General features: G+C 40.5%; 1 protein-coding gene across 2 annotated transcripts; it reads left to right on the forward strand.

The window, feature by feature from the left end:
• Nucleotides 1-1846: 1846 nt before the first annotated feature.
• On the forward strand, nt 1847-22516 carry HMGCR (3-hydroxy-3-methylglutaryl-CoA reductase). 2 transcript variants are annotated; one of them, XM_027552897.1, is made up of 20 exons: nt 1847-1960; nt 6487-6674; nt 7089-7200; nt 7480-7567; nt 9038-9122; nt 10020-10125; nt 12834-12940; nt 13051-13167; nt 13592-13752; nt 13863-14110; nt 14224-14402; nt 15397-15591; nt 15937-16095; nt 16235-16392; nt 17195-17300; nt 19121-19291; nt 19533-19673; nt 19761-19919; nt 20400-20554; nt 20676-22516. In XM_027552897.1, exons 2-20 carry the CDS (start codon nt 6510-6512, stop codon nt 20728-20730), a joined length of 2667 nt encoding a protein of 888 aa, XP_027408698.1. In that variant the 5' UTR covers nt 1847-1960; nt 6487-6509; the 3' UTR covers nt 20731-22516. The 2 variants fall into 2 exon arrangements, with proteins under 2 accessions (XP_027408698.1, XP_027408699.1); XM_027552898.1 differs by lacking the exon at nt 1847-1960 and adding an exon at nt 5259-5356.
• The last annotated feature ends 286 nt before the right edge of the window (nt 22517-22802 follow it).

The raw sequence follows: 22802 nt of genomic DNA on the forward strand, positions 1-22802 counted from the left end.
AGATTCAGAAAAGGCAGTTTCCATGTCTGTCATGTTGCCACTGCAGCTCCAGTGCCAACCAAGGTGCACTGCATACAATAGGTGTTCACAAGTATTTGGTAAAGAAATACAAATAAAGATCCTACACCGAAGACGCAGTCTAAGTTTTAGCTCTGGGTTCAAATCCCAGTTTTCCTAATTATTACCTATTTGATCTAAAGTAAGTTGTTTAACAAACTCATTTTCCTTGTAAATGTAAATAATATCTATTTCATAAGGGTCATGAGAATTTAGCAAGAGAACAGTTTAATAAAACTTCTCCTGAGTGTATAGTACGTATCACGGACTGCATTTCAAAATACACGGCTTTAGAAATTGGATTGCAATTTGTGTTCTTAAGACATTTCCACATAATAAAATAATAACACAGGTCATATAATATGGACCTGTTTGGGTGTTCAAAGTAGGAAGAGATGACGTATATTTAAGGGAATTAGGAAACAAGGTGATATATGAAATGGTCCTTGAAGGAGAGTTAGGATTTCACCAGTTAAAATGAGCAGGCATATCCAGATGGAACACAGAGCTCATAAACGGGAAGGTAAAAAAGTACTGAGATGTCAGTTATTCTTTTGGCTGAACGTAGGGCTGAGGTCGGAGAAGGCAATGGCACCCCACTCCAGTACTCTTGCCTGGAGAATCCCATGGACGGAGAAGTCTGGTAGGCTACAGTCCATGGGGTCGCCAAGAGTCGGACACGACTGAGCGACTTCACTTTGACTTTTCACTTTTATGCACTGGTGAAGGAAATGGCAACCCACTCCAGTATTCTTGCCTAGAGAATTCCAGGGACAGAGGAGCCTGTTGGGCTGCCATCTATGGGGTCGCACAGAGTCGGACACGACTGACGCGACTTAGCAGCAGCAGCAGCAGCAGCAGGGCTGAGGTAAGAAGTGAGACACAAGCAAGAAATGTGGAGTAGGGCCATACTGAGGTTGCCAGTTTCTTTAATCCAGTAGGCAAGGAGCAACTCTTGATGGTTTGGGTGCAGACCAACGGAATTATAGGATTTGAAGGTGGAAACACCAAAGTGGAGAGACAGGTTAGGAGAGGTTATTGCATTATTTCAGCGAAGAGATAATAAAGGCCTGCAGCAGGGAGTGGTCAGAGGCAGCGTAGACATAACAAAGCAGGCACATTTCAGAGAATGGAGGGTCTGTGACTGGTGCCAGGCGCTGGAGGGAGAGAAGGGGAGTGGGAGAGGAGAGGGGGCAAGTGGTTTGGGGAGAGAGACCCGGTGACTGAAGCCATTGACACTATTTACAGAAAGGGGTATGTCACAGGGAAGTGTGGGGTTAGGTTTCGGAAATGGGTCAGCTTGAGGTCTGAGTTTCTCCTTTCTGCCACCTTCCCTTTTTTATATCTAGGTTTTCAGGGCCACCTCCACTTCCCTCCTCCTCTATCCACTAAGACATTGTGCCTTCTATTCTCATTCTCAACCCTGCGCTTATCTTCAGGCCCCATTTATTCTGTTCCCTATAGTACTCTCCCAGCCAAAATGACCCCAGGTCAGATCCTGGACTGGAGGACACTCCACCCGCCAGATCCCCTATCGTCTTCGCCTAGGCAGCTTCCATGAGTGCGCCTCCACGGCTCTATGACCAATAGGCAGGCCCCAGTGCTGGGATTCGACTCGCTATTGGTTGGCGGAGCCATGGTGAGAGATGGTGCGGTGCAGGTTCTCAGCACCAGCGAGAGCTGTGGGCGGTTGTTAAGGCGACCGTTCGTGACGTAGGCCCGTCAGGCCGAGCCAGCCCCAGATGATTGGCTAGACGATCGGACGATCCTTCCTTATTGGTCGTGGTGTCCTCCGGTGCCGAGCGTGCGTAGAGCGAAGGTTCCTTCCGCTCCGCGTCTCCGTTGACTGGAGACGGGTGGAGCGCCGGCTCCCGGGAACTGTGGCCTCTAGTGAGATCCGGAGGTGAGGAGGGCGGTGAGTGGGAGATAGTTGGGGTCGTGTAGGTGGAGGTTCTCGAGCTCCGTCCGACCCTGCCGGGAAGGGGCACCTGACACCGTCGGCTGATCCGGAGGGGAGCTGAGCGGGAGGCTTTGCCCAGGGTGGCGCCTCGGTCCGGCGGGGACTGCGAGGAGACGTCCTTGAAGCGCAGCTGGCCGAGCGGCGGCCCGCATCTATGCCGGGGAGCCGCGGGACAGGCTAGGCCTAAGGGGCGGACAGGGGGCCAGCCTCTTCGGGGCTGCGGTCGCTGTCGATGGACCGGCGGGGCGTCGCCGCGTTCGCTGGTCCTGTCCGAAGCCGGCGGTGCTGGCCGCGCAGTCGTGATCGTTGGGGCGACAACGGTGCCAGGCGGGGTGACCTCGGGGTCCCCTTGATTCGATAAATGCTGGGGGGTTGTGGGGCAGACCGGCCCGCAGCTCGAGGAAAGGACGCGAAAAGTCTATACGGGGCCGTGGTTCACGCCCATGCTTGCTGTTCTTACTGGGTTCACGCCCTGGCGCTGCTGTTCGTCAGCACCTTTCCGTAAAGTGACGGATGAGATCTCCATAAATGCTGCTGACTAGCTCAGAGCTGTGGATCTGCATAGATGCATCCGGTTATTTCTTGGAGAAGCGAGTTGAGAGGATGCGAGAGCCCAAGGTAGAGACTTGCCCAAAGACTGAAACGATTCTTCTTTTTGCGAGAGGCGTCTTCTCCTTGGTGTTGATTACTGATGTCCTTTAATCTAAATCCTGTAGGTTGAATTATTTGGTTTTGGTATTTTGGCTAGGAGAAACGTACCTTGGAGATTCACAAATAGAAGTCAGTTTTTACGGTGGGAGGAAGTTGATGTACTCCATCTTAAGTGGTCGTTTGAAATTGTTCAGGGCTTGAAGACTTGCCTTCTCAGCATCACACAGTGTATTTGTTGTTGTTGTTGTTTGCTTGTGGATTGATTTTTCTCTTCATGCAGCGAGAAACACTTTATGATTTAGAGGTAATCTAGCGAAGACTCAGAGTGTGCTTTGGGGACGGACTGGATTTTGAGGGCCTTCTTGGTGGTAGTGTCTTTCCAGTTTGTGATAAAACTTGGGAGTAAAGACACTGACAGTAATATGAAGGCTAAAAAATATGCAAAGATCAAATCATTAACATGTGAAAACTTCGTGTGTGTGGCAGGAACATTTCAAGATGAAGTGTGTGCGCTCATGTTTCATGTTCTCTTTTTATTCTTGTATGATCTAGACTATGAATAGGTAAACACATCTGTATCAGTAGCTGTTCAGGTTGACCATATGAAATTGTTGATATTTGAAACTTGACCATTATTCCCCATACAAAAAATAGCAGTTTCATATGGTTCACTTAATACTTGCCTTTGTTAAGGAACTTTGGAGCTCTAGCTTTATAAGTGAATAAAAAGATATGTGATTTACAAAGAGGCATAATGCCATAGAATTGAGTGTAGAATCCAGGTTTCCTGATTCCAGTGCAAGAATTTTCTCCCCCCTAAGATACTGGGTTGAGCAGCAGAATGTTAATCCTGTTGGAATTAAAAATGACTCAGTACAAGACATGGTTCCTGCCCTCAAAGAGACAAAACATACACAGCAATTAATATAAGAACAGTGTAAGATAGTATATAATCAAGTACTGGAATATACAGCATACAAAGAGCACTGAGAGGGAGAAAGGATTAGAGTAGGATGCCAAAGCATCCTTTTCTGCAGTTTGCCACCGTAGGTGGTTTTTGTAGCACATTGGGTTAGAGTTTGGGGATTCAGTTTAATTTAAATTATCCATTCTTTTGAGTAATATATGAAATGTTTGCAGCATACTTCTGTCTGTCTGGGCAAGGCACACATTGCCTAACTTGATTTTTTTAAACTAAAATTTATTTTTATTGCAGCATGGCCTAAACACTTTGAATTTGCAGGAGCCATCCCTATTGCCTGCTGGTGCCATTTGCAACTGCTGATGAAGTTGGAGGATTGAATTCCATGACGTGTACATGCTTTGCATAATCACAGGGATATAGGGAGGTTGCTAGTGGGAAATGAGATGTGTGTGCAATTATGGTGACTTTTGACACACCCTTATACATTTGGTTACTCATTTTGTTTCCAAATAGGTGAGGTTCTCTGTGTTTGGGAATGGTTCATGGGCTTCTGTGTCAGTCTTTACCTGAATGTTGCAAAGATGACTTTACACCTAGGAAAGAAATGTCCCAGAATTGACAATGTTACCATGAAGCTTTTGAGGAAAAACATAATGTTCCTAATATATAATTATGGATTAATAATGCTCAACCTATTTGTGATCAAATCGGGGTGCCTTCTTGCTAGCAGCTCAGATTTTAATTCTGCTGAATTCACTTTTTGATGGTGAAAAATATATTGACTCAATAAGGGAGTACTCTAAGTTGAGAAGGCTTGGGGAGAAAGGAGTATTAAAAATTTTGACCTAATTTTGAAATGTATTTTCAGTTAATTCATCTTCTGGAACATTGATGCTATTAGACTAGTTTACAGGGTTTTTGTTTTTGTTTTTAAATATAAGGAAGTTATGTGATAGAAGGCCAGCATGAAAATCTAGGCTCTTATGAGGTTTTTAGTTGAAATGAAGTAGAGTTCAAATCTAAGATACGATTAATATTCTCCAGTACTTCAAGTCCTTGCTAATTTAACAAAAGATATTTTTGTTACTGTTCATTTTCCAGGATAGTATAGAAAATATAACTTTTCCCCCCACCCCCTCCTCCTCCTTAATATGTTCTCTGAATGCAGAGAACTGGGGCCCTTGAAGAGGGGGGAATTCTATCCATACCCTGCTGCTGCTGCTAAGGAGGCCTTTAAAAAAGTCATCTTTAGATCAGGTTCAAGATGTGTCAATAACATGCATGCTGTTGTAGCTTAAGAATTTATTTTTAAGTAGCAGGTATTTCTCAAGCAAGTGCTATTAAGATACATGAGTGCAAGGCACTGGAGGATGAAATGAGGACTAGAACTCAGGGAGGAAGGTTGAAAACCTGAAGAGACACAGGCAGATGCATGCCACATATCTCAGTGCCTGCCAGCCTTTGAAATTGAGACCCACATTAAGAAATACATGTTATGTCAGAAGCCAGGACATACACTCATATCTATCATTTCATGAAACATAGTGTTTCAGGAAATAATACCTACCCATACCACATGTCTAACCCATTGCTGTTTTCTTCTTGTATTGTAAAATGTTTGTTCTGACTCATAAACTTGTGTTCATGGTCCCATTGATCCAGTGAAGGGATTATGACCTGCAGTTTGGAAACCACGTCTCTCTCTGGTGGTCTGCTGTGGCCAAAGCGTAAAGAGTAGAGCGCTCTGAGTGATGCAGTGAGAGGTGATGCTTAGTAACTGCTCTGCTTCCTAAGTGTCTCTAATTTTCTTTTCCCGAATCCTTTAAATAGATTAATCCTTTATTTTCCTTAATTTGATGCTTTTTTATTTTCTTCTTCCATACACAAATCACTTGCTTAATTAGCCTAAATGAAAGATTCATTTGAAATCTTGATTGTCAGTCAGTGGGCCTAAAATTTAATCTTAATTTTTAATTGATTTTAATGGGTGGTTAATATGGTTTATCAAAAGCATTAATTTTAGTGTAAGAAGGCTTATAAGTTCCTATATTAGAGATCAATAACTATATTAGATTTTTAAAAAATCAGAATATCAAAATTATTATTACTTAGTCAACAAACATGGAGAAGCTTAGTTATGATACTCACTAGACCAAAATAACCCAAGTTCTGTTGGAAATTTTTGAATGCCACATATGTCTGCTTTGGCCAGCCAGCCCCTTATTCTTATACTGGTCCAGCATTTTTATTAACTCTTAAGGTCTGGGGAAAGACCTCTAGTGACAGCAACATTAGGAAGGTTAATAAACATCATTTTGCTAGTGACATTATGCTATGTGTTGTATGGGATGGAAAGGTCTAATGGACTCGTGCCCTTGAGGAGCTTTATAAACTAAGATAGTGGTTTATAGGACACTGACGGAGAAGATGGTTTGGTGCTTACCTTTTGCGCAACTAGAATGTAGAGTGAGGACGGTGCTTCTACCCATTTTGTGTCAGGGTAATCAGAAAATGAACGTGAGTGGTTGTTTCTCACTTGCGTTTTCTACTTGACTGCTCTCCTCCTTGGCTTAGATAATAATCAGGAGCTGAGATATTTATTTGGTTTGATCTTAAATGCTCAAATTCATACAAGTGGTAAGAAATAGCTGCTTTTAAGCTGTTTGCTAGTGAATAATAGAGGATTTAAATATTGTAAGTAAAAGAGTAATGAATCCTGTCATTTGAATTTTGTAATTATTTCCCAGAATTACAAGGAACACTCCCAAATAGTATTATCCTTAAGGTACAAGACACTGCATACAAAAGCAGGGTTTTCAAAGCAGGGTTAAAGTGTTTTCCTAAAAATCCAGTGAGCTGTATATTAAGCGTTCATACTTGGTGCTCCTCCCAGGATCCGAGGACTCTGCAGCTGCAATGCTGTCAAGACTTTTCCGAATGCATGGCCTCTTCGTGGCCTCCCATCCCTGGGAAGTCATAGTGGGGACAGTGACGCTGACCATCTGCATGATGTCCATGAACATGTTTACTGGCAACAATAAGATCTGCGGTTGGAATTATGAATGTCCGAAGTTGGAAGAGGTTTGTGAGACTAATCTGATTGTTGACTCAATTACATTTTAAATTTCTCCTTTTAGAGACCATGTAATCAAAAAAACTTATGAGTAAAATTTTTATTTCAGTATTCATAACTTACCTCAAATTTTCATTTACTTATATTTACTTGTATTTACTTATACAGATACTTTCCTTTTGCTTTTGGTATACAAATGAGTGTAATTGACTTGACCTGAGAAATCTAGCTTTCCTAAGTGACTTAACAGTAAAAAATGATTGGCTTAAACATTGGATGTTTAAAACTTGGGAGTTAATATTTTATTTGCATTTTAATATTTTACTTGTGCCTGCATTATCATGATGATACATAAACTACTGATGCCAATACGAAATAAAAATTCTTATTTTTGATTTGGACTTTCCTATCTCTCCCGATAGGATGTTTTGAGCAGCGACATCATAATTCTGACAATAACACGATGCATAGCAATATTGTATATTTACTTCCAGTTCCAGAATTTACGCCAACTTGGATCAAAATATATTTTGGGTAATAATTTTATGTATGAACCTTTTTGTGTGCTATCAGCTTTTTTTATTTCCTGTGGGAATTTGCCTGTTTAAGTCACATGGGCGGGAGCGTGTGCGTTGCTTAGCGTGTGCTGCGTCTATTCAGTAGTTTCTTTTCATTCAAGTTAGACGTTCTGCTCTTTGAGACCTTAATAACCTGGAGAAAATAATACTTCCTTCAAAATACTGTAGGACTGTATATTATTATGTGTGTATAAGGATGAAATTTTTTCAGTTTGTTGAATTTTGTCATTTATAGGTATTGCTGGACTCTTCACAATTTTCTCCAGTTTCGTATTCAGTACAGTTGTCATTCATTTCTTAGATAAAGAATTGACAGGTTTGAAGTAAGTATTTAAAGCATAAATATACTTTCTTCCAAAATATATTGTTAAGAACTTTTCTACTCCATGTTATAAAGCGTTGTAATATTTAAATTAGCAAAAATTAATGGAAAATAGGGGGAAATTTTTCACGAAATCAGTTAGCTGATACCTGTTAATGTTTTGCTGTGTTTTGTTCCCCACTTTTTTTATGCTTAAAGAAAACCTCTGAGATGATACTCTGTATACTGCTTTATAACTTTTATGCTTATGGGAAGTTATAAACATCTTTGCATGTCCTTAACAGCTAGCTGTGTAGTATTTTCCTATATGAATATATTGTAGTTTATGTACTTAATCCTCTGAGTTGGATTTTTTAGGTCATTTAATTTCTTCCATTAATAACAATACTGTGATAAGTGTCGTCCTAGCAAATTTTTGTTCTTATTTTCTTAGGATACATCTGTAGGAGTGAAACAGTAGCCCCTGTAGGTCTTTAGGGCTTTTAAGGGTCATTATTGCCAACTTAACTCTCCAGAAAAGTTATCCTTCCATAGATAGTATTTTAATTAATCAGAAAAGAATTATATACAGTACACTGGTTTTCCCTACTACCTGAAAATACAGCTCTCCTATGAAACCTTTTGTAAGTGAAGAAGCAGTCACCTTAGAACACATCTTCCTAATGGAGGCACACAGTGTCTCTTTGAACTCAGTCATGTTCGACTCTTTGTGACCCTGTGGACTGTAGCCCTCCAGGCTCCCCTGACCATGGGAATTCCCAGGCAGGAATACTGGAGTGGGTTTCCATTTCTCCCTCCAGGGGATCTTCCCCACCCAGGATTGAACCCAGGTCTCCTGCATAGCGGGTGCATTCTTTGCCATTGAGCCATGGGGAAGCTCTGGAGGCACGCAGTAAGCCGAGATGCAGCGCAGGTGTGCTTCAGAGCCGTGGCAGCTTGGTGCCGAGATGCTGACCACAGCCCCTGGGCAGTGCCACTCTGCTCCAGGTGCCCACGGCCTCTGCATCAGCTCCCTCAAAACAAGCACTAGGTGCTATTTTCACTTTTCACCTTTTTTTGTAAGAGTGAAAACCCTCTTTGGATTTCTTTTGGTTAAGCAAAAATGAGTACTATGTAAGTCTTTCTTAAAAGTGAAGTGGCATAAAGTGAGCTTTTGAAAAGTGGGGGATACCTGTATTCCACTGTTTGCCCCCATACTAATACACAAGAATGCATTTTTTTCTTTTACTAATGATGCTGTTTTGCTCTAAAATTATCCAAAGGTGTTTCTGTGTATTTACATTTTTAAACACTGAAAATCTTCTTAAATAGTTTGGCTAATAAATTTAGCTTTGAGGTTGTCAGAGGGGTATAGGGTATACGTCTTGGTCTGTAAAAGGTACACCAGGGCAAAGTTTTGTTTTAGGAAGGGATTTTTACTGGTATTTCTCTTTTGTTAAATATACCTGATCATGTTGTTTTTTCCCCCCAGTGAAGCTTTGCCCTTTTTCCTGCTGCTGGTCGACCTTTCTAGAGCAAGTGCGCTAGCCAAGTTCGCCCTCAGTTCTAACTCACAGGTATTATTAATGAGACATGAATGTATGTGGTATTCTTTTCTCTCAGGTTGTTTACATTAATAGGAAAGATTAATAGAGCTTCTTCTTAGTCCATGATTCAGGAATTGCATATAATTTTGTCCAGTCTTAAGACTGGTCTTAGGTACCCTAGGAACTGTCCCATTTTTCTGCCAACTCAATTGTAATTCCACAGCTTCTAAAATTTGGAATTTTCTCCATTTTCTTTTTTGAAGGTTTCAGAACGTAAGGTATTATGTCTTTTGCATAAATTACAGTATCTACCTATTGAAACGCATTAGCGCACAGACAGGATCTAAGGGAAGAATCTCAGGGTAGATTGATTTCTAAACCCCTTGAATTAACACTAGCATTATTTCATCAAACGTTTCATCTTGGTGTTCATTAGTCACTTGAAAGAATGTAACATTTTTAGTAATACTGAGTATAAAATATCATGTACTTCTGCCCTGAGCATGTATTTGATGTATATTTATGATCATTTGAGCATTTTGACAAGGATATTTAAGTTTCATAATACTAACATAATCTCAAAAAATTTGAAACTAAGAACTTGTGTCAGTGAGTGGTAGCCAAAATATAAAATGATGTAGGGGTTTATGTGGGATTTACATGGCAGGACTCATATACCACCTCACAGGAATCTTCCTAAGAAATAACTCAGTCGGTGGGTGGGGAACGCAGGGAAGTGTGCATATTCTTTTTTTAGACCTTTATATTGTTAGTGTCCTTTATATCTGGAATGCCTGTTAGTCTTATCATATTGTGTATTTTATTCTTCATATAGTATATTCGATTTAGTAAAAGCCCTGGGATGCTCCAAAAGTTCTTAAAATGATTTCCTGCCTTCTCCTCATTTGCTCTGTTTGTCTGTTTCAGGATGAAGTGAGGGAGAACATTGCTCGTGGGATGGCGATTTTAGGTCCCACCTTCACCCTGGATGCTCTTGTAGAATGTCTTGTGATTGGAGTTGGTACCATGTCAGGTTTGCAAACAATTTTTAATATACTTTAAAATTAATTTGTAGAAGAGAGAGAGGAACACATTATGTTAGTTAAAGTCTGACTTTTAAAAGTCTGACATTACAAAAATTTTTAAAATTTTAATTGTATGAACATGTAGGTATATCTGATCTGACCTTTTGTCTGTCTGCTTTAGTGAAAGCTGAGCAGGTTACTGATTTATTTTCACTCTTACTATCTCATCATCTTCTCTGGTGCTCCACTTTTTTGATGACTTTAAGATGTTTTTGTCTGGTTTTTAACCAAGATTGGACTCTAGGCTCATTTAGAAAGCCATCTTCCAGCCCCTGATATCGTCTGGACTGACTGAATGAGTCAGTTCCTTCTGTTAACTATCATGTAGGAGACAGTGCAAAAGTTGGGAGTTGGACAGATCTGAGTTGGGTCCACCTAACAGAGTGGTTAGGAAGATTTAATCAGTATGCAGTATGTCTTAGCACTGAGCCAGCATTGACCCTAAAATATATGTTTATTCATCCTTAACTGGATAGTAGAGAACTAGATGTTAAACATCAAACATAGGACTCCATTATATAGGACAGAAATTGTGGCCTCGTGGAAATTTGCCAGAAAAAATATATCATGCTGTTGTCAAGGTTTCCTAATTATTGAGACTAGACTTCATGGCCCTCTCATGAGGGCCACACTTGGCTAACTGCTCTTCTAGTGTATTTCCTGGTGCCTTGGTGTCCTCAGTAAGGGATTTGATTCTTTCAGAAGTAAATCAACTTTTAAGAGTTAGTTGTCATTATTAGTTGAGATCTGTTCACTAGATTGTGTATAAGTATATATAATGTTTCTTCTAACTTCTATTTATTCAGTTATTTAATCTATCAGAACTTACTCAAAACTTATTCAGCAAAGAATATTTTTTAAGTTTTAAAATGTGTATTTCTTAAAATTTACTTTTTTGGGGTACAGTTTTAAGTTTTGACAAAGATGTAGTCATATAACTGCCACCACAGTCAAGAAAGCATTTTTGACCAGGTGAAAATATAACTATGTGATTTTAGTCAAGAAGAACAGTATATAAGAAGATGAGAGGATTATCTGGGAATGTGGAAAGCAATGGAAACTGATATGGGAAATAGGGCGATGACTTTGGTCAGGATAAGGCACATGGATAAAGGAAGTGATTCAATTTGATGTTGGAAAAGCCAGCAAGGAGGCATTTACAGCCATACAGAAATGGGAAAATCAGTGATTTGGCTTAGAGTAGAATAAAAGGACAGATTTAATACTTAAGGAAATGGCAACCCGCTCCAGTGTTCTTGCCTGGAGAATCCCAGGGACCGGGGGAGCCTGGTGGGCTGCCGTCTATGAGGTCACACAGAGTCTGACACGACTGAAGCGACTTAGCAGCAGCAGCAGCAACAAGGAACAAACGCTTGCGAAAGCCAGTAAAAAAGAAAAAACTCTGTACTTCTTGGAAGTATATAGTGCTGTCCCCATGTAGCAACAAAGTGGCACAAAGAAACTGTGCCCTGGGCCAGAGTGAGGAAGAATGGCCGAAGGGCGTGTGGCAGCAGTGGCTACACAGAGCGGAAGCGCGGGCAGCTGATGGCTGCACAGAGCGGAAGCGCGGGTAGCGGGGCTTAGAGCGTTGGGCAAGCACGGTTTTGATAGTCTCCAGTTTGAAAAGATCCTGTTTGGCTACTATTTAAATGTAGTTGTTCATAATGCTTTTGGCATTGTAATTTTGCATTCTCTTGAATTTCTGTCTCAGAGAGTAATAGCTATAGAATTTTTAGGAAATACAGAATATGCTTTTTTCTTTCATTTAGTCCAATGATCTAATACAATTCAGAAAATAAAATCCAATGTTGAATTTTTTTAAGTTTTGTATTACTCTAGTTAGCAGTTTTTATGGGAGAAGGTAATCAATTTTTATATGTTTTCAAAACATTTTTATTTTTAATATGAATAATGTCAAATATGTTTTATATTCAAATTTATTTGTATAGCGAGGGAGTAGGATTTGATAATCTAATCTCTTCCTAGCTCTGTTCCCTTCTATTTGAGATTACCAAATGACACCTGAAACATTTGTTAATTTTGGATGTTGGGTTGCCTTTCTGTGTTACATCATTTTTCAAAGAGATCAATGAAATGAACTGAAATTTTAAGACTGTCAATAGATACCACAGAGGTTATATTGAAATGACAGTTGAGTAGTGCACATAAAATATTTATTATGATACTATATCAAGAATGATATAACAGGCAGTGTGTTTTACAAAAAGTCCTTGGTCCGCAGGTGAATTGCTTCTGTGGTGATGAATGGGATTGGACTAGTGGGATAACCTGGTGGAAGGCATTTGCCCCATTAGAGTTCTGTCCCTGATATCTATCCTATCTCAAAACAGAGTACTGCCGTTTGATACAAGGAGGTGATCGGATGGCATTAAGCACTGCCGTGCCTGGCACTGTGACTTTGGGGACATGGGAGGAGGCAGGGTCTCTGCCCTCAAGGGAGCTGTCCCTCTTGCACTCGGGCTTCACAGCACTTCTGAGCTCCTGGCTTCCTTTTCCAGTAGATGGCAAAGGGCTTAGTATGCCAATACTGTCACGTATTTGTCTACCTATAGGAAGAGCCTTGTGATGCAGGCAGCCGCAGAAATATACATGCTACTTACTCCCTGGTTCACGTTTTTCATTTTTCTCTAACCAGGGGTGCGTCAGCTCGAAATCATGTGCTGCTTTGGCTGCATGTCGGTTCTCGCCAACTACTTTGTGTTCATGACTTTCTTCCCAGCTTGTGTGTCCTTGGTTCTGGAGGTAAGAGCTGTTCTTATTTATGGCACTAGTAGAAGAAGAAGATTTCTCATTACGTTAGTTCACCTAAAGACAATCGGCACCTCCTAACGTAACACTGACTTCCTTTGTAGCTTTCTCGGGAAAGCCGCGAGGGCCGTCCAATCTGGCAGCTCAGCCATTTTGCCCGAGTCTTAGAAGAAGAAGAAAATAAGCCAAATCCTGTTACTCAGAGGGTTAAGATGATTATGGTAATTACATGATTTCTTTTCATTATCTTTGGTTCCAATATCATATTCTGCTTTTCAGTTTTTTTTTTCCCCTTCTTGTCTTTCTACAACTTTTGGCTCTTGCATGGATATTCCTCTTCCTTTTTTCCCCCGCTCTTATCTTTTTCCTCATTCCTTATGAGATCTCTGGTCTTCTCTCTGCCCTAAATAGATTTTTCAAATCCTTCCACTTTCTCTTTCTTTGCAGCTCTGTTCTTTTGGGGCAGTGTTCTCAGCCTTTCATGGGGGTTGTCCCTTTGCTCAGTCACGTAGCGAGCCTGGGGCTTTCTTTACCTGGTGAGGGAGGGCATGGGAGGAAGACAGTGTTCGGTTATCCACTTGCAAAATGTGAGTTTAGGCTCCATTGATATGTAGAGGGTACATGATTTTTAAACTTTTATTTCAGTCTCTAGGCTTGGTTCTTGTTCACGCTCACAGTCGCTGGATAGCTGATCCTTCTCCTCAAAACAGCACAGCAGACAATTCTAAGGTCTCTTTAGGACTGGATGAAAATGTGTCCAAGAGAATTGAACCGAGTGTTTCCCTCTGGCAATTTTATCTCTCTAAGTAAGTTCCCTGAGCCCTACTTTGAATCATGGCACTCTGTGCTTCTGAGTTTAGGTTATGCCTTTTTTATTTCTGAGTAATAACATTTTCATTTGCTTTCTTCTATTTAGAATGATCAGCATGGATATTGAACAAGTTATTACCCTAAGTTTAGCTCTCCTTCTGGCTGTCAAGTACATCTTCTTTGAACAAGCAGAGACAGAATCTACACTCTCGTTAAAAAATCCTATCACATCTCCTGTAGTGACCCAAAAGAAAATCACAGACGATTGTTGTAGACGTGACCCTGTACTGGTCAGAAATGACCAGAAATTCCATGCAATGGAGGAGGAGACCAGGAAAAACAGAGAAAGAAAAGGTGATTTCTTATTCTCTTCATTTTCCGTTCTTCCAATGTTGATTTGTCAAGAAGTTGAGTCTTTTTTAAAGCACAAATTCAGTGTCTGAGATTTCTTTTGATCTCTTGAACAGTTGAGGTTATAAAACCCTTACTGGCAGAAAATGACACCTCACACAAAGCCACATTCGTGGTGGGGAACTCCTCCTTACTCGGTACTTCGCTGGAACTAGAGACACAGGAGCCTGAAATGGAACTCCCTGTGGAGCCTCGGCCTAATGAAGAGTGTCTGCAGATTCTTGAGAATGCAGAGGTGAGAAAGCAGACTCAAGTTGGTATCTTTCTTAAGAAAAGGAGTTTTTTATTAAAGGTAGGAAGGAAGTTACAGCTTCTGAGTACCTGTAAGTTCTCAGCACAGTGTTTCATGGTTTACAGGTCCTGGTCTTATTATTTATTCCCTGCAACCTTGTAAGATAGGTATAATTTTCTCCATTTTTCAGATGAGAAAATGTTGGCTCTAGGAGGGTTAATTAAGTATGTCCCAAAGTAAAACAGAAAACGCTAAAGCTGGGCTCAGGAGTCCAGGCCTTACCGACTCAAGACTCGGTGCGCTTTCTACTGCCGTTTGATAGAGAGAGGAGCAGCTACTGTATTGTATGTGTGTTAAGGCCTAGGAGCACTTCTACACAGAAATGAATTTCAGAGAAAGAAGAGAGGTTTGAGGGGCTTTTTGAGTTTTTAAAGTAAGCTTGATGCTCCTGAGGAGGCTTGTTTTCTTTCTGATGTTTCAACAGGATGTCCTGCTGACAATCCCTGTTTGACTTAGGGGTTTAGCATGACTGTTATGTTCCATTCCTGTCTGCTTACGCTGATTCATTCCAAATGTATGTGCATATGAGTGAGAGTAGGTTTTATCACTTTCCCTCATTCTTATTAATACGTGTACCAGTGTCTCAACTGCCATGCTACATACAAAACTTACAGGGTGGGTGTCAGAATCTTAATTATGAAATTTTTTCCCCCTATGTATGTCACTTGCAAAATTTAGGGTTTTGGCTTAACATTTTGTTTAGCTTTGCATTTTTATAAAGAATTTTTATTTTGATGTTCTCATTTCTACTCAAATCATCTCCTCCTTTAGAACTTCAAATTCCTTTGGGTTCTCAAAGTACTTGTATTTTAGTTCTGCAGAGAGCACTGTTTGTATAACATGGTCTATTTATTAATAGTATGAAGTATGATTCTTCAAGTCTATTTTTATTTCCCTCTATCAACCCCCTTCCATTTTTTTTTTTCCATTTCTTTAGAAAGGTGCAAAATTCCTTAGTGATGCTGAGATCATCCAGTTGGTCAATGCAAAGCATATCCCAGCTTACAAATTGGAAACTCTGATGGAAACCCATGAGCGAGGTGTATCTATTCGCCGACAGCTACTTTCCAAAAAACTTCCAGAGCCTTCTTCTCTCCAGTATCTACCTTACAGGGACTATAATTACTCCTTGGTATGTTATTTTCTGTATTCAAGCAGGTTTTCTTTATAGCTTTAGTCTTTCAGTCTTCTTCTTGATTCGTCTTTTAAACTTTCATACTTTTATAAAACATTTTCCTTTTGAATTCATTTTACTGTAATTTTGTATTCTACTTATGGTATAGGTCATCAAAATTCAAAAATACTTTCCCTGTTATTTACAGTCATTACTCAAGAGTTTAGTGTTTTCAAGACTTTTTAAAGAGTAAATAAAAAAACTGGTTGAAAATAATACACTAAAGGATTAAGTTTGAAGGAATGACAGGGGCTGGGTATTTGGTATATAGATTTTCACTTGGTGCCTGACTTTACCTTTTAGGTGATGGGAGCTTGCTGTGAGAACGTTATTGGATATATGCCCATCCCTGTTGGAGTGGCAGGACCTCTGTGCTTGGATGGAAAAGAATTTCAGGTTCCAATGGCAACAACAGAAGGCTGTCTTGTGGCCAGCACTAATAGAGGCTGCAGAGCAATAGGCGTAAGTGGGCATTTATGTGTCTGCCTGTCAAGATACTCTAGGCGGTGAGATGAGATTTGGGAACAGTCAAGGAGACCTTTTGGGACAAGCAGAATTTTTTTCAGGATTAATGTCTGCTCTTGTCACACCCTCTGGATAGCTTGGTGGAGGTGCCAGCAGCCGAGTCCTTGCAGACGGGATGACTCGTGGCCCAGTGGTGCGTTTTCCCCGTGCTTGTGACTCTGCAGAAGTGAAGGCCTGGCTTGAGACGCCTGAAGGGTTCACAGTGATAAAGGAAGCCTTCGACAGCACCAGCAGGTGTGTGTGGGGGTGGGCGTGGGGGCTTATATGTGCATTCACATTTATTTCAGAACCAGCGCCATACCTAGGATGACGAAATATAACTAAACATATTGCCTTCTTAAGATGATGTAACAAAACATCAATTTTAAATCCATGCTTTCAGAATAGTGATGTTAATTCTTGGTTGGGATGGAGTGGGTGGGGGTGGGATGGGGTGGGCAGAGCAGAATATTGATTTCAGTGAATAGCTACATAGAGGTAGTTCAAAACTAATACAATTATGTAAAGTTTAAAAATAAAATAAAATTTAAAAAAAAAAGAAAAAATAGTGCGAGCTAGTAAGTTTGTATGTTGGATTTAGAAGGCTCATTTTGATTAGGCTATTACTTTGCCCTAGAACAGTTTTGATCTAAAATTGCCCTAGGGCAGGATTGCCTGAGAAAAAGATTTTCCAAGCAGGATAGAGGTAAATAAATTAGTATAGTAGATGTACTTTGACTACAGAAAATTAAATTGATAAGGATAGTCAATACAAATGATAACGCCAGTATAGTTCAAGTTTTTATGCTTGTTTTTATATGACCTTTTAAAGTTTGTCATCAAATGACTTTCTGTATCCCTTCCTTCTTGCAACATGTAAGAATGAGATACAGCTGAAGCAGTATTCTAATAGAATATTTAATTAAAGAAAAAATACTTTTAATATGTAGTCTCCATGAGTTTTCTCTTAAGTATAAAATGAACCAAATAAGCTAGACTTTAGGATAATGTCCATTTTCTTAAAAAAAAAAAAAGTCTTTGCTTCTTTTGTTTAAAGGTTTGCACGTCTACAGAAACTGCATATGAGTGTGGCCGGACGCAACCTTTACATCCGTTTTCAGTCCAGGTCAGGTGATGCCATGGGGATGAACATGATTTCAAAGGTGAGCATGGATGGACTGTAACAGAATTTGCTGGAGTGATTATCCCTGAAGAGGGGAGCAGACTCACTCTGTATGCCCTCCTATATTTTTGAATTTTACACCCTGTGCACATACTACTCAAGGAGTTAATTGATTGAAAGATTTTTATTGAAAGGTCAATATTGATACATGTAGGTCATGTTATATAAATCAGGCATTTGTTGGTTGGTATTGTTCATATTTGGGATATTTAATCTAGAGTTAGCATTCGGCATGCTCCGGGTCTACACTGAAGGGCTGGGAGGAATCTGGGGATTAGTGCTTCAGAACTTTGTCCTGTAATCCTGAAAGCTGACTTCTTCTAGAGACTTCAAAACACACATTTAAGAAGCCAGGTTCATGTCTGTGTAGTTCCTTTAATTATCTCCTTATAAGAAGACTGTGTATAGCTCATCTTTTTTCTACTAATATTTGTTATTTATCAGATAGAAATGTAAAATTTTAAAGTCAACTAGTCAGGCTAATTATGCTTTCCCAGTTATAAGGACTATTCAGAAAGAGAGTATAGTGACTAAATACATATGCTTTAAAAAGTTCCAGTAAATAGCAGTTCCTGAAGAAAAAATTAGAAATAGGATTACTTTGACCCAGCAATTCCACTTTTGGGTAGACACCCAAAAGAACCGAAAACAGTCTCAAAAAGATGTTGGTAGAGCCACGTTCATAGCAGCGTTCACAGCCGCTAAAAGAAGCCCACGTGTCCACCCACAGATAAAGTGTGGGATGTACATACAGTGGAATGGTGTTCAGTCCTAAAAAGAAAGCAGAAAGAAAGAAAGAAAAGAAAGTGAAGTCGCTCAGTTGTGTCCGACTCTTTGGAACCCCACGGACTATAGCCTGCCTGGCTCCTCCATCCATGGGATTCTCCAGGCGAGAGTACTGGAGTGGGGTGCCATTGCCTTCTCCAGGGGATCTTCCCGACCCAGGGGTCAGACCCGGGTCTCCTGCATTGCAGGCAGATGCTTTACCATCTGAGCCACCAGGGAAGCCCCCAAAAGAAAGCATGCCACATGCTAAATGTGCACGAGCCTTGAGGTTCATGTACTAAGTGAAAGAGTCTGGTCACATAAAAAGAAGTACTACATGATTCCCCCTGAAGAGTTAGCTCGGTTAGTTAAATCCATAGGAGCAGAAAGAAGGGTGGTTGCCAGGGGGTGTGGGGAATGAGGAGGTGTTTAACGGGCATGATTTGTGGAGATTGCTGACACAGCAATGCGAAAGTTCTTAACAATACTGAACTATGCACTAGAAAATAGTCAAGACGGTAAATTCTGTAAAGTGTATTTTACCACAGGTAAAAAAACATTTTTTTTAATTCCAAATTTTTTTAAATTGGGTTTTTTAAGTGTGAGTTAATTGATCTAACTTGATTAGAAGTCCTTGGAAGTCTTGTTATATTCTGTGTAAATCCTAATGACATTCCATTTACAAGATTTACTTGAATGTTTGAGTTCTCTTTACTGGCTTTGGTAACTTGGGCTTGTAGGTAACAATTTAATAACTAGAAGAGGGGATTTATGACACATTGGTCATGGATTGGGGTCCTCACTCCCCAGTGACACGAATATAGTATTATATCCTTATTATATCCTCATCATACGATTCATCAATGACTATGAAGAGATTCATTTTCATATAAAAAACATATTAGGAAAAGATTATTACAGTTATTGTATTTAGAAGTGTTAGTATTATTAGATACAAAAAAAGCCTCCGATTCATAAATAATTTTGTGTGTTTTAATGTAGTTTTTCTTGTTGTTTTCTTTCTTTGGCTAATAGGGTACAGAGAAAGCACTTTCCAAACTTCAGGAGTATTTCCCCGAAATGCAGATTTTGGCAGTCAGTGGGAACTATTGTACAGACAAGAAACCTGCGGCCATCAACTGGATAGAGGGACGAGGAAAGTCTGTGGTCTGTGAAGCTGTCATTCCAGCCAAGGTTGTCAGAGAAGTGAGTGGATGACTAGTTTATTTTGTTAATCTTTCACTGGATTACAGAATTGGGAAGAGAAATAGTTACACTCTAAGTAAACTTGAACAGACAGGTGAATGGTTCATGTTCAAGATGACTGCTTCATTCACAGACCAAACCTTCACACTCCCTTGTGTTCTGGAGGCACTGAGAGTAGATCTGGTAACCCATTCCTAATCTTCAGGGGAAGATGTAAAATGTGCACAACTCTGTGTCCTAGGTATTAAAGACTACAACAGAGGCTATGATTGAGGTCAACATTAATAAAAACCTGGTGGGCTCTGCCATGGCTGGGAGCATCGGCGGCTACAACGCCCACGCAGCGAACATCGTAACTGCCATCTACATTGCCTGTGGACAGGTGAGGGCTCCAGCCGCCACCTTTCTTGTCTTTTGCTGCTTAAAGAAAGAGAAGTTTTATATTTTGACTTTCTATTTTTTTTGTCAGGATGCAGCACAGAATGTTGGTAGTTCGAACTGTATTACTTTAATGGAAGCAAGCGGTCCCACGAACGAAGACCTGTATATCAGCTGCACCATGCCGTCTATAGAAATAGGAACCGTGGGCGGGGGGACCAACTTGCTGCCTCAGCAGGCCTGCCTGCAGGTGAGACGCGTGGGGGCACCGCCTGCAGTCGCCTCGAGCCCGGTTCTGACTCGTTGAGGTCCTCCGTATTGCTACGTGATACCGCGCATCACTCTCCTCTCATTTTAGCCAGTGTGTCCATTCATTTCCCACCCGTCTAACCCAGTGTGAATAAGTGTACCGCTAGCCAGGTCTCAGGTGTCAGGTTCATTGTAGTGTATCCACCGTATGCTGGCTGGGAGATTTTGAAAACGTAGCACATCCTGTGGGGCCTGGTTCTGTTCTAACGGTGTTGCTGTTGCTGCGTTGCTCAGGCGTGTCTGACTCTGCGGCCCCATGGACTGCAGCACGCCAGGCTTCCCTGTCCTCTATCTCCCGGAGCTTGCTCAAACTCATGTCCATGGAGTTGGTGACCTAGTTGCCCTCGTTTTAGTTGATCGAGTAGGAAGCTGTTGCCATGACTGGAAGGTTGAGTCCTGCTGTGTCTGTCCCTGGCTGCAGATGCTAGGCGTCCAAGGAGCATGCAGAGACAACCCCGGGGAAAATGCGCGGCAGCTGGCCCGAATCGTGTGCGGCACGGTGATGGCTGGGGAGCTGTCTCTGATGGCAGCACTGGCAGCAGGCCATCTGGTCAGAAGTCACATGATTCACAACAGGTAAGACTGACAGATTGGTTTGATGTATTTTCCCCATGCTTAAAATATGCAGTATATCAGATAAGCCCCAGCTTAACATTTTGCATTCCTGATATTTTGCATATCTGCTTTTCTGCCATAGGTCAAAGATAAATTTGCAAGACCTCCAAGGAACTTGCACTAAGAAGGCAGCTTGAACAGCCTGACCATTCAGAACTAAAAAATGGGCGTTGGGTTCTAAAGGACTAACGTAAAATCTGTGAATTAAAAAACTCAATGCAATGTCGTGTTGAGAATGAGTAGACATGATCAGTGAGACGACTGCTTGGTTTCTGGCTCTTTCAGAATGATTGAGGTTCTTCTTTCCATGCAGAGTTCTCAGATCTGAAAACAGTTTACATGCTTTACATGCTGTGTCCTCTGCAAGATCTCGACATGGATATTATGCCTTTATAGCATCACAGATGGTAATCTACAGCACACTTCTGAAGGAGAATACAGCTGGAAAAAAAACTGTTTTCTTTTCATGGAACTCATGGAGATCAGTGTGAGATTGAACCCTCCTCCTGTCCACACCCACCCGGCCCCAACCCTGGGTTGAAAATGGATTTTTAAATTATATTGTAGCTGACAAAACTCCTGATTTCATAGTTAATTTATTAAGTCTGGGTTGTAGACCTTTAAGAAATAGGAGCTAAGTTTATTTTTTGTAAACTAATACTTCATTTGGTGCTGGTCTATTTTGATTTCGGGGAATAGCCAACATAATTCTTCAGAAAGGGACCTGCTTTCTTAAAAGGAAGAATTACTCTTATTCCCAGATTACAGAATTATGTGCTAAGCAGTGCTAAACAGTTTTCTTTCAAGAAAACAAATCACTGCATTTATTTTTGCAGGCTATTTGTTCAGAGACGACTTGTCTAAATATAAATGTTTGTCTAGATTGATTATAACGTATCTTTCAGTATATAAGGCTTTAAGAAGCAGAGTTTTGTGCTCTTTATTAAAGATACAAGAGCTCTTAATATTGCTTAGACAAAGGTGACTATTTATCAATGAAATACAAGTCTGTGACCTCTCTCAGAACTCAGAGGGTGGAAAAGGACAGGTTTGGAAGAAATTTACCATTTCTTGAAGCCAACTTAAATTTCTTAAGAGACAAATTTATTTAGCTGAAAAATCTAGGTAGTTTTTGTAAAGAACTGTACCAGATCTGTATATGTTGTAATAAAGTTTCTTGTGCTAGGAGTTTATTGAAAGTGTTCAAGAAATAAATAAAAATCAACTGATATTCTGGTAAAATACTCTCAGCTTGGGCCAGAGCAGACAGTATTCTTTAATGTTGTCCAGGAAACCCTGGCTTGCTTGTTGAGCCTAATGAAGGGGAGAGTCCTCTTTCAGAGCCAGTGAAGGCACCGCATGAATGGCCTTGAAGGGAGTGTCCCTTGTCCTGTGGCCAGGAGGTTGGTGGCTGAAAGGTTCACACAGGGCTATTTGATGGACCCAAAAAAGCTTCCTCAGGGGGTCAGCAGAGTTGTTGAATCTTAATTTTTTTTAATGTAACTTTTGTATAAATAATAAAGAACTCCTTATTTTGTATTACATCAAATGCTTCAAGTGTTGGTCCTGGAAGGCTGGAGGCTCATGCAGAAGATGGACTGTGAGAACCATTCCAGTCATGCCATGGCAGCATGGAGAGCCTGAATGGTGGTGTCTGCTTTATTGCTGGGGAAGACTGACATTTTCTGTTGTTATATAAAAGTTTAAATTGTTTCTGTTGTGACTTTTCATCCAGTGACTTCTTATTTATCTGAATTTTTTATGGAAGTGGCAGTGAAAAATATTTTGGGTCCTCATTTTGGTGACTGTAACACATATCATCTTGCTAAACTGATGTTTTGTACAATTACTAAACTGTATACATTTTGTTATACTTTTTTCCCCCCCAGTTCCAGTAAATTATGAAAAGGAAGTTAATACTAATAAGTGTAAGCAGTAACTATTTTTTTGTTTGGATTAACTATAGGCCTGTCTGAGATTTAGAAGCTTTTAAAGTCTGGTCAGTGTGGTACCTCTAATGTGAATTGGTGTCCTAAGACCATTTATCATTCTCCATAATCTTCTCCAACTCCACAGGAGCGGCAGGCCAGTTTAACACATGCATTAAGACTATCTTTCTTATACTTTGAATTGTTCAGATTTATCATCTCAACTGGACTACTTTTGGATATTGGGGGTGTGACGGTTAGTTGAGAGGAAGGAGCCATAA

The sequence above is a fragment of the Bos indicus x Bos taurus genome, chromosome 10 (genome assembly GCF_003369695.1).
Source record: "Bos indicus x Bos taurus breed Angus x Brahman F1 hybrid chromosome 10, Bos_hybrid_MaternalHap_v2.0, whole genome shotgun sequence".
NCBI classification, from domain to species: Eukaryota; Metazoa; Chordata; class Mammalia; order Artiodactyla; family Bovidae; genus Bos; species Bos indicus x Bos taurus.